Here is a 17,666-nt window from a genome sequence, read left to right on the forward strand (position 1 = left end):
TAGAGAGGCAATTGGAGAGGTTTCTTTGCGATACGATATATTTGCATTTAGAAAAGTGTGGTCTAATTAGAGACAGTCATCATGGCTTTGTACATGGCAGGTCATGTCTTACTAACTTGATTGAGTTTTTGAGGAAGTGACAAAGGTGATCAATGAAGATAGGGCAGTGGATGTTTCCTGCATGGTTTTTAGTAAGGTATTTGGTAAAGTCTCTCCTGGCAGGTTGATCCAAAGATTAAGATGCATGAGATCCACAGGTGACTATTCATGGTGGAAGGGGATCATTCCGGCTAGAGGTCTATGACCAGTAGAGTTCTGCAGGGAATTGTGCAGGACATCTGTTATTTGTGATATATATAGAAACAACTCGGAAGTTAATGGTGATGAATCATGATTTAATTAGTAAATTTGCAGACAAAGCCAAAATTGGTGTGGTTGTCGATACATGGGGATATATATGTGAATATATATAGTATTACCTAATTTGATAGCATACAAACAAAAGCTTTTCACTGTACATGTGACAATATTAAACTTAAACCTAAACTTTAAAAGCTAGAAGAGCTACACAAATGGCAGAGAAATGGTAGATGGAGTTTAATCCAAGCAAGTGTGAGATGTTGCCTTTGAGAGATCAAATGTATGGGGAAAGTTTATGGTAATACCCTTAACAGCAGGGCACAGAGAGATCTTGGGGTTCAAGTCCATAGCTCTATGAAAGTGGCAACATGAATACAGTGGTAAAGAAGTTGTATGGTATGCTTGCCTTTATCAGACGGGGCATTTACGATAAGAGTCAGGAAGTCATGTTGCAGCTTTACTGGACTTTAGTTATGCTGCATTTGGAGTATTCTATACTATTCTGGTTGCCTTATCAGGGGAAGAATGTGGAGGCTGCTAATATCAGATCAAGATTGTCTTTTTGAAAAGATTGGCTTTTGAAATGTCCATGAATTAACTGAGAAAATGGATGAAAATTAATTATATGTTTCATATTACATCAATACTTTTTCCTTAAAAAATAAATTTATTTTGGCAGCTTCCCTGTGAACCAAAATGAGTGTATGAAAGCCCAAGATACTGGCCTTCCAGCCAAATAGATTAGGTATTACGTAAAAAGTCTGCATTATCTCATGTGGGTTTGAAAATCAGATAATATTTTGTATTTATGTATATTCAGAAAAGTAGCAGTTCAGGTAGTTGAGTCAGAGGAGGTAACTGAGGCAGAGACTATCCCAACATTTAAGAAACAGTTAGACAGGTACATAGATATTACAGGTTTGAAGGGATATGGACCAAACGGGGGCAGGTGGGACTAGTGTAGCTGGGACATGTTGGCTGGTGGGGACAAGTTGGGCCGAAAGGCTTGTTTCCACATTGTATCACTCTATGCTTCAATACAATCCGTTCACAAGGATAAAATGCAGAAAATAATCTGATCTGAAGTCAAGAGAGGTAACTAAAACTTCTAAAAACTTCCCTTAATAGTACACTGGACTGCTGTATATAATTTACATTGACCTAAATCCATTAGGCGATGTTAGTTTATTTTGTCTCGTAATCATAAAAATCAAGCAAAATAGTAGCTGGAAATCCTGTCCTTGAAACTTCTTCATCAAAGTTTCAATAAACAATAGACAATAGGTGCAGGAGTAGGCCATTCGGCCATTCAATGTGATCATGGCTGAACATTCACAATCAGTACTCCGTTCCTGCCCTCTCCCCATACCCCCTGACTCCGCTATTATTAAGAGCTCCATCTGGCTCTCTCTTGAAAGCATCCAGAGAATTGGCCTCCACTGCCTTCTGAGGCAGAAAATTCCATAAATTTACAACTCTCTGACTGAAAAAGTTTTTCCTCATAGTTTGAGATTTAAACTCTGAATGAAAAAGTTTTTCCATTTAGTTATTTTTGATGAGACTTAGAAGACAAATACACATTTTGCCGTAACAGGCTAGCAAATACCAGTTTCTTTCAAGTCAGGGTGTATTCTACTGCAATTGGGCATGAATTTGCAATTAAAATCGAGTTAGTTGGAAATGCTTGGCTCTTCAGTGAGTTAGCAGAGCCATCAATGCAAACTAGCTCCAAACAATCTGTATTCCTGTTTTTGAATGATACATTAATTTTTTTGGTTGTGCTGGAATGCTGTCTAGATCTTGTTGCATGGGATATATGCACCTGGGCAATCACTTGCCTCGTTTGTAGTATTTAGTCCTTTGGTCTATTTAGTTCGTTTGTACTGAAGTCTTTCGATGAATGATGCTGGTGAAACCCAAGATGGTCATGTTATTGGAGAGTAAGTGCCGCTTGATTACACAGTCAAGAACTCTTTCCAGCATTTTTGCTGATGTTTGACTGGAAACTGAATGACCGGGTGGCGCCAGCAATGGCTGCCTTGCCAGCAGTCTGTCTGTCCTTTCCTTCTTTGTGTTTTAATAGTATGTGTTAAATGTATGGTTTTAGTGTTCTTTATCTTGTTTTATGTGGGGGGTTGGGGGAAACCTTTTCTCATCTCTTACAGAGATGAGATTATCACGGAGATGCGATTTTTTTCTGTATTGTATCTCTGTCCGTGCTGCGATCTAACATCGAGGAGTTGGCGGCCTTTGCGAGAGACCGACTTTTGAGAGCTCCACTGCAGGGAACCTACGGGACTTTAACGTCGCGGAGCCCGTGATCCCTTTGCCAGGGATCGACCTCGGAGTTCCAACTGTGGGTACTTTTGGACTTAACATCACGGAGCATAGAAAGATGGGAACATAGAAAATAGGTGATGGAGGAGGCCATTCGGCCCTTCGAGCCAGCACCGCCATTCATTGTGATCATGGCTGATCATCCACAATCAGTAACCTGTGCCCAACTTCTCCCCATATCCCTTGATTCCACTAGTCCCCAGAGCTCTATCTAACTCTCTCTTAAATTCATCCAGTGATTTGGCCTCCACTGCCCTCTGTGGCAGAGAATTCCACAAATTCACAACTCTCTGGGTGAAAAAGTTCCTTCTCACCTCAGTTTTAAATGGCCTCCCCTTTATTCAAAGACTGTGGCCACTGGTTCTGGATTCCCCAACATTGGGAACATTTTTCCTGCATCTAGCTTGTCCAGTCCTTTTATAATTTTATATGTCTCTATAAGACCCCCTCTAATCCTTCTAAACTCCAGTGAATACAAGCCTAGACTTTTCAATCTTTCCTCATATGACAGTCCCGCCATCCCAGGGATCAATCTCGTGAACCTACGCTGCACTGTCTCAATTACAAGGATGTCCTTCCTCAAATTAGGAGACCAAAACTGTACACAATACTCCAGATGTGGTCTTACCAGGGCCCTATACAACTGCAGAAGAACCTCTTTACTCCTATACTGAAATCCTCTTGTTATGAAGGCCAATATGCCATTAGCTTTCTTCACTGCCTGCTGTACCTGCACGCCAACTTTCAGTGATAGATGTACAAGGACACCCAGGTCTCGCTGCACTTCCCCCTTACCTAACCTAACCTGCCACCATTGAGATAATAATCTGCCTCCTTGTTTTTGCCGCCAAAGTGGATAACCTCACTTTTTTCTATATTATACTGCATCTGCCACGCATCTGCCCACTCAACCTGCCGAGGTCACCCTGCAATCTCCTAACATCCTCTTCGCAGTTCACACTGCCACCCAGCTTTGTGTCATCTGCAAACTTGCTAATGTTACTTCTAATTCCTTCTTCCAAATCATTAATATATATGGTAAACAGTTGCGGCCCCAACACCGAGCATTGCGGCACTCCACTCGCCACTGCCTGCCATTCTGAAAAGGACCCGTTTACTCCTACTCTTTGCTTCCTGTCTGGCACCCAATTCTCTATCCATGTCAACACCCTACCCCCAATACCATGTGCTCTAATTTTGCTCACCAATCTCCCGTGTGAGACCTTATCAAAGGCTTTCTGAAACCGATTTTCAGAGACCGATTTCGGGAACTCCAAGCCGCAGGAGCTTCGACCGCCCTGACGCGGGAGCTTCGACCGCCCCGACCCGGGAGCTTCGACCGCCCCGACCCGGGAGCTTCGACCGCCCCGACCCGGGAGCTTCGACCGCCCCGACCCGGGAGCTTCGACCGCCCCGACCCGGGAGCTTCGACCGCCCCGACCCGGGAGCTTCGACCGCCCCGACCCGGGAGCTTCGATCGCCACGACCCGGGAGCTTCGATCGCCCCGACGCATGAGCTTTGACCGCCGGTTGCAGGAACTTCGATCACCCCGATGGATGGTTTGATTGCCCTGACCACAGGTGAATAAAGTGGAAGAAGATTGGACTTTTTTGCCCTTCACCACAGTGAGGAATGTGGGGAATCCGCTGTGGTGGATGTTTATGTTAACTTCGATGTAGTTGTGTGTCTTTTTGCTTTTTTTTTCGTATGGCTGTATGGTAATTCGCATATCACTGTGCCTTAATTGGTACATGTAACAATAAAAGACCTTTGAAACCTTTGAATGAGTGGTAATTCGTCAAATTGGATTTATCCGACTTTCCTTGAGCAGGAGAAATTTGGGCAATTTTCCATATTGTTGGTAGATGTCAGTATTGAAACCTTATTGGAGCAGCTTGTCTGGATATGTTTGGTCCCAAAACAATATCTGGTGTTTTGACATGCAATTAATCAAATTAGTTGAATACTGGTGTCTGTGATGCTAGGAATCACATGGACAATTTGAACTTGATTATCCACTTGTTGCTCTGGGCAAACACATTTGTAAATGCTGTGGTCTCTTACTTAACATTCACATCTTTCGCCCAACCATATTGAGGTTGGTGATGTTCTCGGAGTTGATTTTCTCATTAGTTTGTTAACTAGATAGAGCTCTTAAGGATAGCGGAGTCAGGGGGTATGGGGAGAAGGCAGGAACGGGGTACTGATTGAGAATGATCAGCCATGATCACATTGAATGGCGGTGTTGTTCGACGGGCCGAATGGCCTACTCCTGCACCTATTGTCTATTGCCCACCACCAATCAATGAGAAACTTGGTAGGGCTGAGCTTTGATCAGCTCCTTTGGGTATTGAATTATTTAGTTGTGTCCATTGCATGCAATTTTTGCTGTTTCGGACACGTAAAGCGTGTTTTGCCCCTTCAGGAGGTTGGAATTTTAAAGTGTGTCTCATGTTACTACCCACATTCCCTTCTGCACTCTTTATTTTAATTGTACATCTTATCCATTTTTTGGGGGGTCTCTTTCTCTTTTTTTTCCTCTCTTAATCTACCTTTGCTTTGGCTTTTTTTTCTGAACGTTATTGGACAATGATTCCTGTGCTCTGGAATTCCCATCAAACTTTCCAACTCTTTATTTTTGTATCTTCTTTCTGGATGCTCCTTAAAGGCTCATTCTTTGACCTAGTTTTTGGTCAACTACCTATTATTTCCTTAATGCTTCCGTGACGGTGCCTTGGAACATTCAGCTGTAATAAAAGTCCATATAAGTGGATGTTGATGTTGTAGTTATATAGAATGGAAGCAGGCCTTTCAGCCCAACTCGTCCATGCCAACCAAGATGCCCCCCATCAAACGGAGTCCCATTTGCCCATGTTTGGCCCTCATCTCTCTAAACCTTTACTATTCATGTACCTATGCAAGTATCTTTCAACTGCTGTTATTGTACCTGCCTCAACCATCTCAGCTGGCAGCTCGGTCCATATACCCACTATCTTCTGAGTGAAAAAGTTCCCCAGCAGGTTCTGATTTAATCTTGCCTCTCTCACCTTAGACCCACGATCCCTGGTCTTTGATTCCCCTATCCTTCGAAACTTTGTGCATTCTCTCCATCTATTCCACCCCCTCCCCCCCCCCCCATATGTTTTTATACATGATGTTATGGAGATGATCAGAAATATTTAGAAGGAGTTGCAAATGAAATTTAAATAAGGCCCTTCTTGACTAGTTTTGTTATCACCTCCACATTGTAAATAAAGCAGCAATTGTCGACTGATTATTGAGTTGTCAGTGCTGAAAATACTCAGCAGGGCAGGCAGCATTTACAGGATTGAAATGGAGTGAATGCATCATGTTGATAATCTTAATCAAAACTTTCTAACTTGTGCAGTTCAAGTGCCTCTTCTGTAAGAAACCTTTACTACATCACAACTGAAACATTAAGGAGCTGAGGACAGTATAAGGGATCTAATGCTGAAGTCTTACATTAAAATATGATGTAAGCTTATTTTTACTTTGCTTTATTACAAATTGCTGTCAATGCGCTTAAGTATCACTTAAATTATGTGACACTACCATTATAATACGTATCTAGGAATTGTGGAAGGAAATATAGTTTATTTGAGGACGAGATGCAATAAATGACATGATTAAATGCCTAATTCTGGACGGATGCCTTAATGTTGTTATGTAATATTTTGGTTAAAATTGATTAAAAAAAAGTGAGCGGTCATAGTGAATTTTGAAGTTTTATTCTCCTTTTATTTTTCTAATTTCATTTGCATTAATGACCGCACTAAATATTTTGCATTGTGTTGAAGCAATTACTTGTAAGCAATAATCAAAATTTCAGTAAAATCTTCAGCGTATACAAAAAGTAATGACATTTCAAATTGATGATTTATTTACGTTGTCACAACAGGTTCCTTTTACAGATTTGACCCAAGATGAGAAGAGTGAGTGCAAGGAAGAACCTGAATGGTGGCGAGAAACACTGTACCCACAGCCGTTTACTGGGATCGAGTGTGCAGGCAAGTCAATAATTAAAGACAATTGATTAAGTAATATATTAAAAATAGATAGGGAGTACACTTCAGAAAATCAGGGCAAAATGTGGACATGAGATATCATTGGCAGATTTAGTAAAGGTGATATAGTAAGGCAAAGGAGAATCTTAAGTGATTCTTTAAGTATATCACCAGGAAAAAGATACTAGGGAGAGAATAAGTCCCCTTCAGGATGATTGAGGTTGCATGTGGAACCACAGGAGATTGGTGAGGAGTTAAATGAATACTTCTTGTCTGGATTTACAATGAAGTTCAGAAAGTTAGGGCAATCAATGAAGAGATGGTGAGTTCCTGAAGCATTCTGAAAGAGGAGATGTGGCGATCTTGAGGCAAAGGAAGCAGTCAAGTTGGTGAAGAAAGCATATGGCACACTTGCGATCATTGACAAAATGTTGAATACAAGAGTTGGGACAACATATTTCAGCTATATGAGATGTGGATGGAACCGCACCTGGAATATTGAATATAATTTTCTCTTTTAACAGCTTTTATTCAACTGTGCCATTGTAACGGAGCCGTGAGTGACACTGATATTTGATGACCAAGCTGTGATGCATTCCGATAGGATGCTTTCTGTGGTACAACTGCAGAAAGTGGTTGCTGTCATTGGAGACATTACAAATATCATAGAAACATAGAAAATAGTTACAGGAGGAAGCCATTTGGCCCTTCGAGCCAGTACTGCTATTTATTGTGATCATGGCTGATCACCCACAATCAGTAACCTGTGCCCAACTTCTCCCCATATCCCTTGATTCCACTAGCCCCCAGAGCTCTATCTAATTATCTTTTAAATTTATCCAGTGAATTGGCCTCCACTGCTTTTTGTGGCAGAGAATTCCACAAATTCACAACTCTCTGGGTGAAAAAGTCCCTTCTCACCTCAGTTTTAAATGGCCTCCCCTTTATTCTAAGACTGTGGCCACTGGTTCTGGACTCCCCAACATTGGGAACATTTTTCTTGCATCTAGCTTGTCCAGTCCCTTTATAATTTTATATGTCTCTATAAGATCCCTTCTCATCCTTCTAAACTCCAGTGAATACAAGCCTAGTTTTTTCAATTTTTCCTCATATGACAGTCCTGCCATCCCAGGGATCAATCTCGTGAACCTACGCTGCACTGCATCAATTACAAGGATGTCCTTCCTCAAATTAGGAGACCAGAACTGTACACAATACTCCAGATGTGGTCTTACCAGGGCCCCATACAACTGCAGAAGAACCTCTTTACTCCTATACTGCCTGCTGTACCTGCACGCCAACTTTCAGTGACTGGTGTACAAGGACACCCAGGTCTTGCTGCACTTCCCCCTTACCTAACCTGACACCATTGAGATAATAATCTACCTCCTTGTTTTTGCCACCAAAGTGGATAACCTCACATTTATCTACATTATACTGCATCTGCCATCCATCTGCCCACTCACTCAACCTGTCCAGGTCACCCTGCAACCTCCTAACATCCTCTTCGCGAGGGTAGGGCCGAAGATGTTCTTGTTGGGTTGCTCCTGGGCCTGGCCAAACTGGCCATCCGCGACTCACGGCGCCAGGCGGAAGAGGGCTCTGCCCGAGCCAGCTGCCTACCCCTTTACCGGGGTTACATCCGCGCCCGGGTGGTGTTGGAGAGGGACTACGCGCTGTCCACGGGCACTCTGGAGGATTTCCGGGACCACTGGGCACCGCGGGGGATTGGATGTAACATGGATGGGGATTGTAATATAATTGTATAATAGTTTCAATTGGTATATTTGTTTGTATAGTATTCTGGTGGTGGGTTCTGTTTTGATTTTATTGTATTGTATATATTATTTTAATATTTGAATAAATATTTTTGATTTTAAAAAAACCAAAAAAAAACATCCTCTTCACAGTTCACACTGCCACCCAGCTTTGTGTCATCTGCAAACTTGCTAGTGGGACCTCTAATTCCTTCATCCAAATCATTAATATATGGTAAATAATTGCGGCCCCAACACTGAGCCTTGCGGCACTCCACTCACCACTGCCTGCCATTCTGAATATATCACATAAAGTCATAATACGATGGATGACTCTTGTTCCATCACACCTCTGCACAAATTTATTTTGCTCTTAAATAGTGATGTTTGCAAGATTAGATAAAACATCTGAAAAATCTGTTAATTCCCTGTTTACTTTCAGAAACCAAATTCACTCAAAGATATAGTATCGCGGGGGGGGGGGGGGGTGTTACTGTGCACTGTTCGCTATAACCAAGTAAGGTATTGCCATTCTATGTAGTTGAAAGAAAGAACTGCAGATGATGGTTAATATACAAAAGGACACAAAGTGCTGGAGTACCACAGCGGATCAGGCAGTATCTCTGGAGCTGTTTCGGGATGAGATCTTTCTTCAGACTGTTTGGAAGAACCAGTCTGAAGAAAGGTCCCTACCTGAAATGCCATCTGTCCATTTTTCTTCACATTTGCTGCCTGATCTGCTGAGTTCCTTCAATACTTTGTATTTTGCAACTAAAGGGTTAGACTGGTTTTCCCTAGCCTAGCTCGTTGTACCTGATCGTGATCTTTTTCCTGATCTTTGGCTGTGAACACACTTGATAAATGGTCCACCTGTCATTTTTGTACTGTAGTAGATAAGCAAGAGTAATTTATATTTTCACTGCAGTAACTGAAATGTAATGTATATAGCAGTAAGGACAGATTCTAGTCTCTGATAATTGATGTGTATAATTATAGCTGCATGGCAGCAAGTGTTGTTCAAAAACAGAATGATTGTCACCATTCAAAAGGTTTTTGCTTTAAAGATCATACTATTACTGTATAATTTATGTATTTATGCATGTATTTGATCACAACTGGAAATAAAAACGTGATTAGGTTCTTTTAAAAACTTTTATTGTATACCTAATACATATGTGTTGTAAATCAAAATCTAAAATGTTACTTTTATTTACCTTTATCTTAAGAATGCTACACCGATGCCAGGGGCAATGGGTGTCCAATTTTAAGAGGACATTCACAAAACGGAGATTGTCTTCTCCCGTTAGACCTGGTAAGTTCATCAAGTTTTAAAGATCTGTTGCCAGAAATTGAAGAGTTTCAATTTTACATTGAAACTAAAATCCTTTATCATTCAGCAACAGTTACAAAGGATTTTTAAGTTGTTTTTCAAGAGAACTGAATGTACAGTATCATGTTGTGTTAACTTGGGAAAGAATGACAAGATCTATTGAAAGTTACTGTAATTTTATGGAGATATAATCTGAATGGAATTTATGGGCCCATGGTTTGCAATGCTGAACATCCATTTCTGAATCTACCTGATCCAGTCTCTCATCTGCCGAAAGCATAACATGTTTTAGAGGCCCATATTAACACTATTTATTTATTAGTATGTCCGTCTTTCTATCTGCTTCATTATAATTTAATACAGCTGCGAATACATTATTCTTACTTGCACTATCTTGAGCCTATAAAACCTGTATTAAAAAAAAGAGGTTTGTATCTATGCAACCATTAAATTATCATATGATTTATTAAATTATGTGTTGCTCCAGAATTATTGTGAATGAAGCAATATAACTAAGATGGTGTACTGTTTAGTTCAGGGTATAATATACACGTCTAACAAATCCAGCTTCAGAAAAAAATAATTTGAGTGGGCTATAACCATCTGTTCAGTTAATTTGGATCTATAAACATCTTTTTTTTTAGATGATAAAGGAAACAGGCCTGTCCTTTCAGGTTAGGCAGAGGTTCACGTGCACCTCCTCCAACTTTAGCTACTGTTTTCGTTGTTCAAGGTGTGGATTCTTATAAATCGGTGAGAACAAACATAGACTGGGCAATCGTTTCGCTTCGCTCAGTCTGCCTGTAAATAAGCAAAACACATTCATGGTATATATTGATGACATTATCACCTGCGGGAAATGTAACAAACACTTTAATTGCCCTTCCCATTCTCAAACTGGCTTTTCTGTCCTGGGCCTACTCCACTGTCAGGGTGATGCTAAATGCAAATTGAAGTTGACAGCACCTCATATTTCGTTTGGGCAGCTTACAGCCCAGCGGTATGAATATTGATTTCACTAACTTCAAATAACGCTTGCATCCCGTCTCTCTCTGTCCCTCCCCCACCCAAGTGGTTGTACTAGGTTCAAAGTCGTCTTTTGAATCTCATTGTCACTTGTTTTCACCTAGCCCACAGCTAACAATGACCTGTTTCCTTTATCATCATTACCTTTTTGCATATCTTTCATTCATTTGTTCTGTATCTCTCTATATCACCGTCTATATCTCTCGTTTCCCTTTCCCTTAACTCTCAGTCTGAAGAAGGGTCTCAACCCGAAACATCACCCATTCCTTTTCTCCAGATATGCTTTCTGACCCGCTGAGTTACTCCAGCTATTTGTGTCTATCCGGTTTAAACCGGCATCAGCAGTTCCTTCCTACTAATTATTGTGGATATCATTTGTTACAACTTGCTGTCTGGAAAATTACCCATTGATACTACTTTCTGCTTTTTTAGCTGGCCAATTTTTGTATTCACAGTAATATGTTACCTCCCTTGAACATGTGTTTTTATTTTCAGCCATTTGGTGATATCCTACCAAATGCATTCTGGAAATCTATGTTCAGTACATTCATTGGTTCCTCTTCACGCAGAATGTATGTTACTTCCCCTCCCCCCACTCCATCCCCCTCAATCCCCCCCTTATCCCCCCCCCCCCCTCCCTCCCTAGGAGATAGATTTAAACCTTAAGATGTGAATAACTAAAAATATTACACCGATTTCAATGCAACTTCTTCCATTAGCACCAAAGGGACGATGTTGAGTAAGGTGGGCCTAAAATTGTCGCGCTATCGTGCACCGTTTTGACTAGTTTAGGAACAAACAAACAAACAAACAAGGGGTTTTATTATATAGATGACCGAAGGTAAATAGTAGTACGAGGAATTATCACTTCATCCCACCTCCAACCATCAAAAGCACTGCACCACAAAGGCTTAACATGTTATTTTTATTTTAACCCCGAGTGAACATAATGTTGCACAGTGTTGGAAGGAACTGCAGATGCTAATTCACACCGGATAGATACAAAATGCTGGAGTAACTCAGCGGGACAGGCAACATCGCTGGAGAGAAGGAATGGGTGACGTTTCGGGTTGAGATCCTTCTTCAGACTGATGTCAGGGGAGAGGGAGATACATAGATAAGGATGTGTAAGGTGTGAAATCAGGACAAAGGGAATAGAGATCAAGGAAAATGTAGAATAGATATTTGTTAGCAGGGAAGAAGGTAACAACAAAGCAGAGATAAAATGTGGACGGAGACAGTAAGACTAGTCGGAGACAGTAAGACTGGTCGGAGAACTTGGAAGGGGAAGAATGGAGAGAGGGAAAGCAAGGGCTACTTGAAGTTAGAGATGTCAATTTTCATACTGCTGGGGTGGAAGCTACCCAAGCGAAATATGAGGTGCTGTTCCTCCAATTTAAGCTGGGCCTCACTCTGACAATGAAGGAAGCCCAGGACAGAAAGGTCAGTGTGGGAATGGGAGGGGAGTTAAAGTATTTAGCAACCGGGAGATTAGTAGGTAGGTTTAGGCAGATTGGGCGAAGGTAATTGTTTCTGCGAAACAATCGCCGAGCCTGCACTTGGTCTTGCCGATATATAGGAGTCCACACCTGGAACAGCGGATACAGTAGATGAGCGTTGAACAATCCATGTTCCAGACGTACACTGGCCCTATCCCTGAACTCTACATCCGTTACATTGAAGTAGGGTCTCGACCCACAATGTCACCCATTCCTTCTCTCCAGAGATGCTGCGTGTCCCGCTGTGTTACTCCAACATTTTGTGTCTATAATGTTGCACAGTAAGCTTTTACCAGAAGTTTGGCCGAAGAGAACAATAAATATAGAAATTATGTAGTTTGCAAATAACAGCATATTTTCTTTGCATCTTTTCAAAACAGATTTGTTCTGTGCATTCCAATAGTTTTAGCAGATATACAAATAATAATTGCTTTTGCTTTTTGTAAATGATAAATTTTAGATTCATTTGGTATAGATTAACAGTGAACAAACTCAATGTAACATTTATATATACAACTTGTCCTGTTAAAACATTTTTATTGTGATTTGGTGAACTAGTCTTTTAATATGTATATGTAAACAATGGGAAATTATTTTTTTAACATTATTTAAGCTCTGAAATTTTACAATTTGTATTTTGTGCAGTCCATTGAAGACCATTCCTCTGATCATCAATAGACTGTACAGAATATAGAATTATTTCTCTTGTTTGGGGTTTCACCAATCACAGATTTGTTTCAATCAGAAATGACACAAATGATTTGGGTAGGTTTTAATGAGCTGCAAGGTTTATGTTTTATATTTTGAGAGACAGTCTTATTCAGTACGTTTCTCCATGACAGGAATAAGTTACCACAGGGATGATTAAACATGAGCAACAACGATAGGGATAAATTAAATTCTTGGCATTAAAATAATTACCCTTTTATTATTTTTAATGTAATTGTGGAGAAGAAGGCATATTTTCACTTTGATGAATTATTCAGTGAACAAAAAATATTAAATGTATAACTGTCGCAAAACATTAAAGTTATAACACGTTACTCTCTCAGCAGACTACAGCAACCTGTGAGGTGAATTGCAGAGTAGAGCATGACACTAGAGGGAGGTCAGCTGTCATCCGCAGAAAGCTTTTCTCCAGCGACTGTTCAAGCTCGGACGAAACTGCTTCAGAAGACGGAAGTGACTGGGATGACCCTCCAGATGAAGAGCTTTTTTCTCGCACACATCTTTAATTCTGCTCAGCTCTTTCCAGCTGGGAAGCAACTGCTCTTTTAATAAGTTCACAACTTTCTTGCTGAGAACTTATTGCTCTTTGAAAAAAAACTTTAGTTTTCTTTTCATTTAACTCCTTTAGATAGGATTTATCTTTCTCTTCTTGTAGGTTTCACTGTTTGGCATTGACTGCAATCCCATGACAGGAAAACTAACAATGATAGTTTATCGAAACCTTGGCTTTTTCAACTAGTATAGGTTGTGTTTGTCAAAGAATGATTGTGCATGTGTCTATCTTACTAGCATCAATGCTTATTTTGCTGATTAATTACGACCGCTTCCATTACTATTGTAGAACTACTGTTCTCATTAGGACTACTCTGTGAACTACAACTTCTGCTATTCGGAGGCTCTTAGCATATGGCACAGTTATAATGCTTTGTTGTAAAAGAATTGGGAGATAAATACTTCAAGTAAACTTTTCACATAATTAGATCAGTGCCTTTCTGAATGCAGGACAACAGCATGGGTGAATAGACTTAAATCATCTAATTGAAACCTGCTATCTCACTTCAAAGTAGGAACAACATGGTTGTGCTTTAGAATCAGAATAAGTATAAATACTTTTTTTTTCCTGAATGATTCTAAATATGTTTTCATAAAATTGAGATAAAATTAGTGAGTATGGCTTGTGAAATGCAAACTGTGAACAGCCAGGATTTGACAAGGTTTGGGAAAGATTTCAGTGTGAAGGATTGGGTTGATGAAACTTATTCTTACACTGACTTTAGGCATCAGTATTAAGCAGAAGAGTGATAAATCTGTATACTGTGGTTGTATGCAAAATCCTGAGCAAATTACAGTTAATCCATGTTGTGACTGTGATTTTATAGTTCTTAGCAGAATTCATTTTGTGTTTTGGAAGGGTGTGAGGAACCATTCTGACATTTTACTTTTGCTGACTGCAAGAACCAAGTGAAGACTTAAAACATAAGAATCTCATTAACATGTGTGACTGCAGTAATGATTGTTTCTTCATGTGACTTACTTTGAGGTTTTTTTCCTTTTTTTTTAAACGCTGGTGTCATAAACATCACTTTGACATCGTAACATTATTGTTGAATATCTGTCACACCCTTGTGCGATAAATCTGCAAAATTAAAAAGCCAAGGGAACAATATTCTGGTCACCAGGTACACAGCCAGCCATGAGTTGTTCGACTTCATGATTGGCTACCTGGATCCCATGACAGTAATCGCTGGTTACAATGTAGATCAAAAGTTCGAGTTAAATTTTCCTCAACTTGAATTTATATTAGAAACAGAGTAACCACAGAACTTATCATGGTGATAATTTATAGTATATTAAGAAAGTGGAAGGATTGAATTGAATTATCTTACTGATAAATTCAGCATCCAGAACTTTAGAGCTGCAACATTTTTTTTTGTACGTATGAGCCAATCGTAAAAATAATAGTTTGCACGCAAGTTTGTCAGAGATAGCTACTATTGCTCATTGAAATAGTTTTAACCATTACAATTTTAAACTTTACAAAACATTTATCAGGGCCCTTTCTGTGAATTTTTTTGATTGAGGGTTATTTTAATAGCGACAGTGCGTGAGCAAGCAAAAACAAATGGTGCAGCTTTAAGAAATTCATAACCATTATGTTTAAATAAGGTTATAGAATTTTTGAATGGCCATGGATGTTAACAAGAGCAGAGAATTGAAAGCCTTCTCTAAATCATATATGCTTAAGTTATGATTTCTTTTTAGAGCTGCTTACACAGACAAATAAGGACTATGTCAGGTGATGCATGAGCTTGTCAAAAAGAATATTATAATGTTAAGTCATCTTTAGAAAGATAAAAAGGCTTAAGAAGTGGATTAGGAAATAATGAAACATTTACATGTCACCTGAAGTAGTTTCCATACTCGTATAATTCAAAAAACATAAAAGCAGCACTCAATTGGGATAGTTTGAGAAATGCGATTTCAAGTTTCTTATGGTCAGGGTTTCAACTGAGTGATTTATCGAGGAAATGTAGGGGAGGGTGTTTTATTTGCCATCTACTACAAGCAGGTTTAAAAGAGAACATAGAACATGTTGTAGAATAGTATACATCATAGTACTGAAACCTGAGTTCCCCATTTCTCAGTTGTTAGCCTTTTTCTAATTTTTGCTTAAAGTGGTTGTATTGTTCTCTGATTTCATGTACACCAGAGTAACTGATTTTGTTTCATTGTGGAATTACTTTACACCTAAATAAAGACTCAAAAGTTAAATTTAGTTTATCAGTATTTTGGGTTATTTACACTGCATAAAAACGTATTTTTAATAAATGGTCGTGATCTATTGAGTGAGATTCACTTCTTCAGCTTTGAAGTCACAGATTTATAATGTTCACATCTATAAATATAAGTTGTTCTAAACACTATCTTGGAATGAAGCATTGATGCCCAGAATGGTGGTGGAATCCCATTTTAACTGAGACGTGGTTGGTCCATGAAACTCCTTTTCTGAAAGTAAATGCCACGCTTCCATGTAGAATGGCTGGTAAATCAATGCAAAATCTGGACCATATTTCAAAACATTAGTAGGTCCAGGACATTCACTTATTCATGTACTAAGAAATAATCTTGAACAGCAACATACTCGAAAGGACTTAGTGCAAAGCCTCTTTTTAATAATTGCAAAAAATCTCAATTATGATGTCATATCAGCAAGCACTGAGTTCAAATCTATATTATCCATTATCTAAGAGTTAAAGTCACAAACATTCTCAAAGGTATTCTGTGGACCATTAATATTGTTCCCCAATTTCTGTATTTCACTTAAGTTTGAACTATGCTGGGTTACTGTTCCAAGGATAGTATTTGTCTGCTGTTTCACACTAGTATCCATTCTATATGACGAGCAGCAAAATGACTGCCACATAAGGTAATCCTTTCCTCCATTCAATATATAGTAATATTTGTAATTTCCATCACCACAGAAATATCCACTACCATTTGTGATGATTGCAGCTACAAATCTCAAGAGGGTTGGCACCATCCAAGAGAAACCAGCCTGCTTGATTGGCACTCTTAACGAACCTGCTGATCCTTCCTACCCTCAATAGCACGTTCCAAGCCCCCATCTTCTATCACCAAGATAAAAGCAGCAGATACATGGGAATGCAACCATTTGCAGGTTCCCCTCCTTGTCATACTAACTTGAGAAATATATCAGCAATCACTCATGATTGCTGGATCTAAATTCTGGAACACTTTGAGAGTGCGTTCACCAGAGGCAGTACGGGATGCAATCAGGGATGGGTGATGAATGCTGGTCTTGCCGGAGATGTCCAGATCCTTAAAATGAATTTTGAACAATCTTACTTCATGAATGAACGTGTGAAACATTCTTCCCTATATTTTAATTTTATCAAAAAGGGATTCTCATCTATTGTTCTTGGCTCAAGATAAATCTAAATGGCCAAAAAAATCCTCTCTAAAAGTTGTGAGGAATCAATCTACATAGGAAATTGAGTTTTCAAATAGACCGTGGCTAGAAAAGAAAAGCTGACTTTGTTTATACAAACACACATTGGGATGAAGTTAATATAATGTTTTTTTTTCTCTCTGCACTGCTGTGATCCTGTTTTAACATTGTTATCACCAGTTGTTACACAATGATCCTGTTTCAACAGCAGAGTATACGTTGTGGGCAATAAACGCCCACAACAATGACCTCCATTTTTAAACTTTACCAGCAATTAAGTTTTTCTTATCTTCGATGCCAAAACCCTGGTGCACAAAATCAAAATTAACTCTCTTCTGTAGAAGGCCAACTTTGTCTCAAGCTGTTTTTATTATCAGTTTCTGGGGCCATAATTTACAGGTCCTATAGCTGATTAATCCAATATAATGTTGCATGTCAGAATATGACATTTTCAAAATCTCAAAGGGTCCTAACGGAATGAAAGAAGAGAGTATATCCATTGACAGAAACATTGAAAAACAAAGAACAAAGATTTTAAAATCTGGGGTGACGTGACACTAACTTTACTCTGCAGCGAGTATTCGTGATGACAGGAATTGACTACCTGAAGGAGTGGCGGAGGCAGCTTCAGT

The 17,666-nt window shown here is 39.5% G+C and overlaps 1 protein-coding gene across 6 annotated transcripts in view; it reads left to right on the top strand.

Annotated features, from left to right (window-relative positions):
- kiaa0232 (KIAA0232 ortholog) overlaps positions 1 to 15,821 on the top strand; it is a 92,159-nt gene extending 76,338 nt beyond the window's left edge. For 3 of the 6 annotated variants that reach the window (XM_078404501.1, XM_078404511.1, XM_078404545.1), the window contains 3 exons: positions 6,618 to 6,726; positions 9,707 to 9,792; positions 13,388 to 15,821. In XM_078404501.1, the coding sequence (XP_078260627.1) occupies positions 6,618 to 6,726; positions 9,707 to 9,792; positions 13,388 to 13,570 (378 nt within the window). In that variant the 3' untranslated portion in view covers positions 13,571 to 15,821. Of the gene's footprint in view, positions 1 to 6,617; positions 6,727 to 9,706; positions 9,793 to 10,454; positions 10,564 to 13,387 lie in introns of all 6 variants that reach the window. The other 3 variants (XM_078404527.1, XM_078404535.1, XM_078404518.1) reach the window with 3 other exon arrangements.
- The last annotated feature ends 1,845 nt before the right edge of the window (positions 15,822 to 17,666 follow it).

Source organism: Rhinoraja longicauda, chromosome 1 (genome assembly GCF_053455715.1).
Source record: "Rhinoraja longicauda isolate Sanriku21f chromosome 1, sRhiLon1.1, whole genome shotgun sequence".
In the NCBI taxonomy this organism is placed as follows: Eukaryota; Metazoa; Chordata; class Chondrichthyes; order Rajiformes; family Arhynchobatidae; genus Rhinoraja; species Rhinoraja longicauda.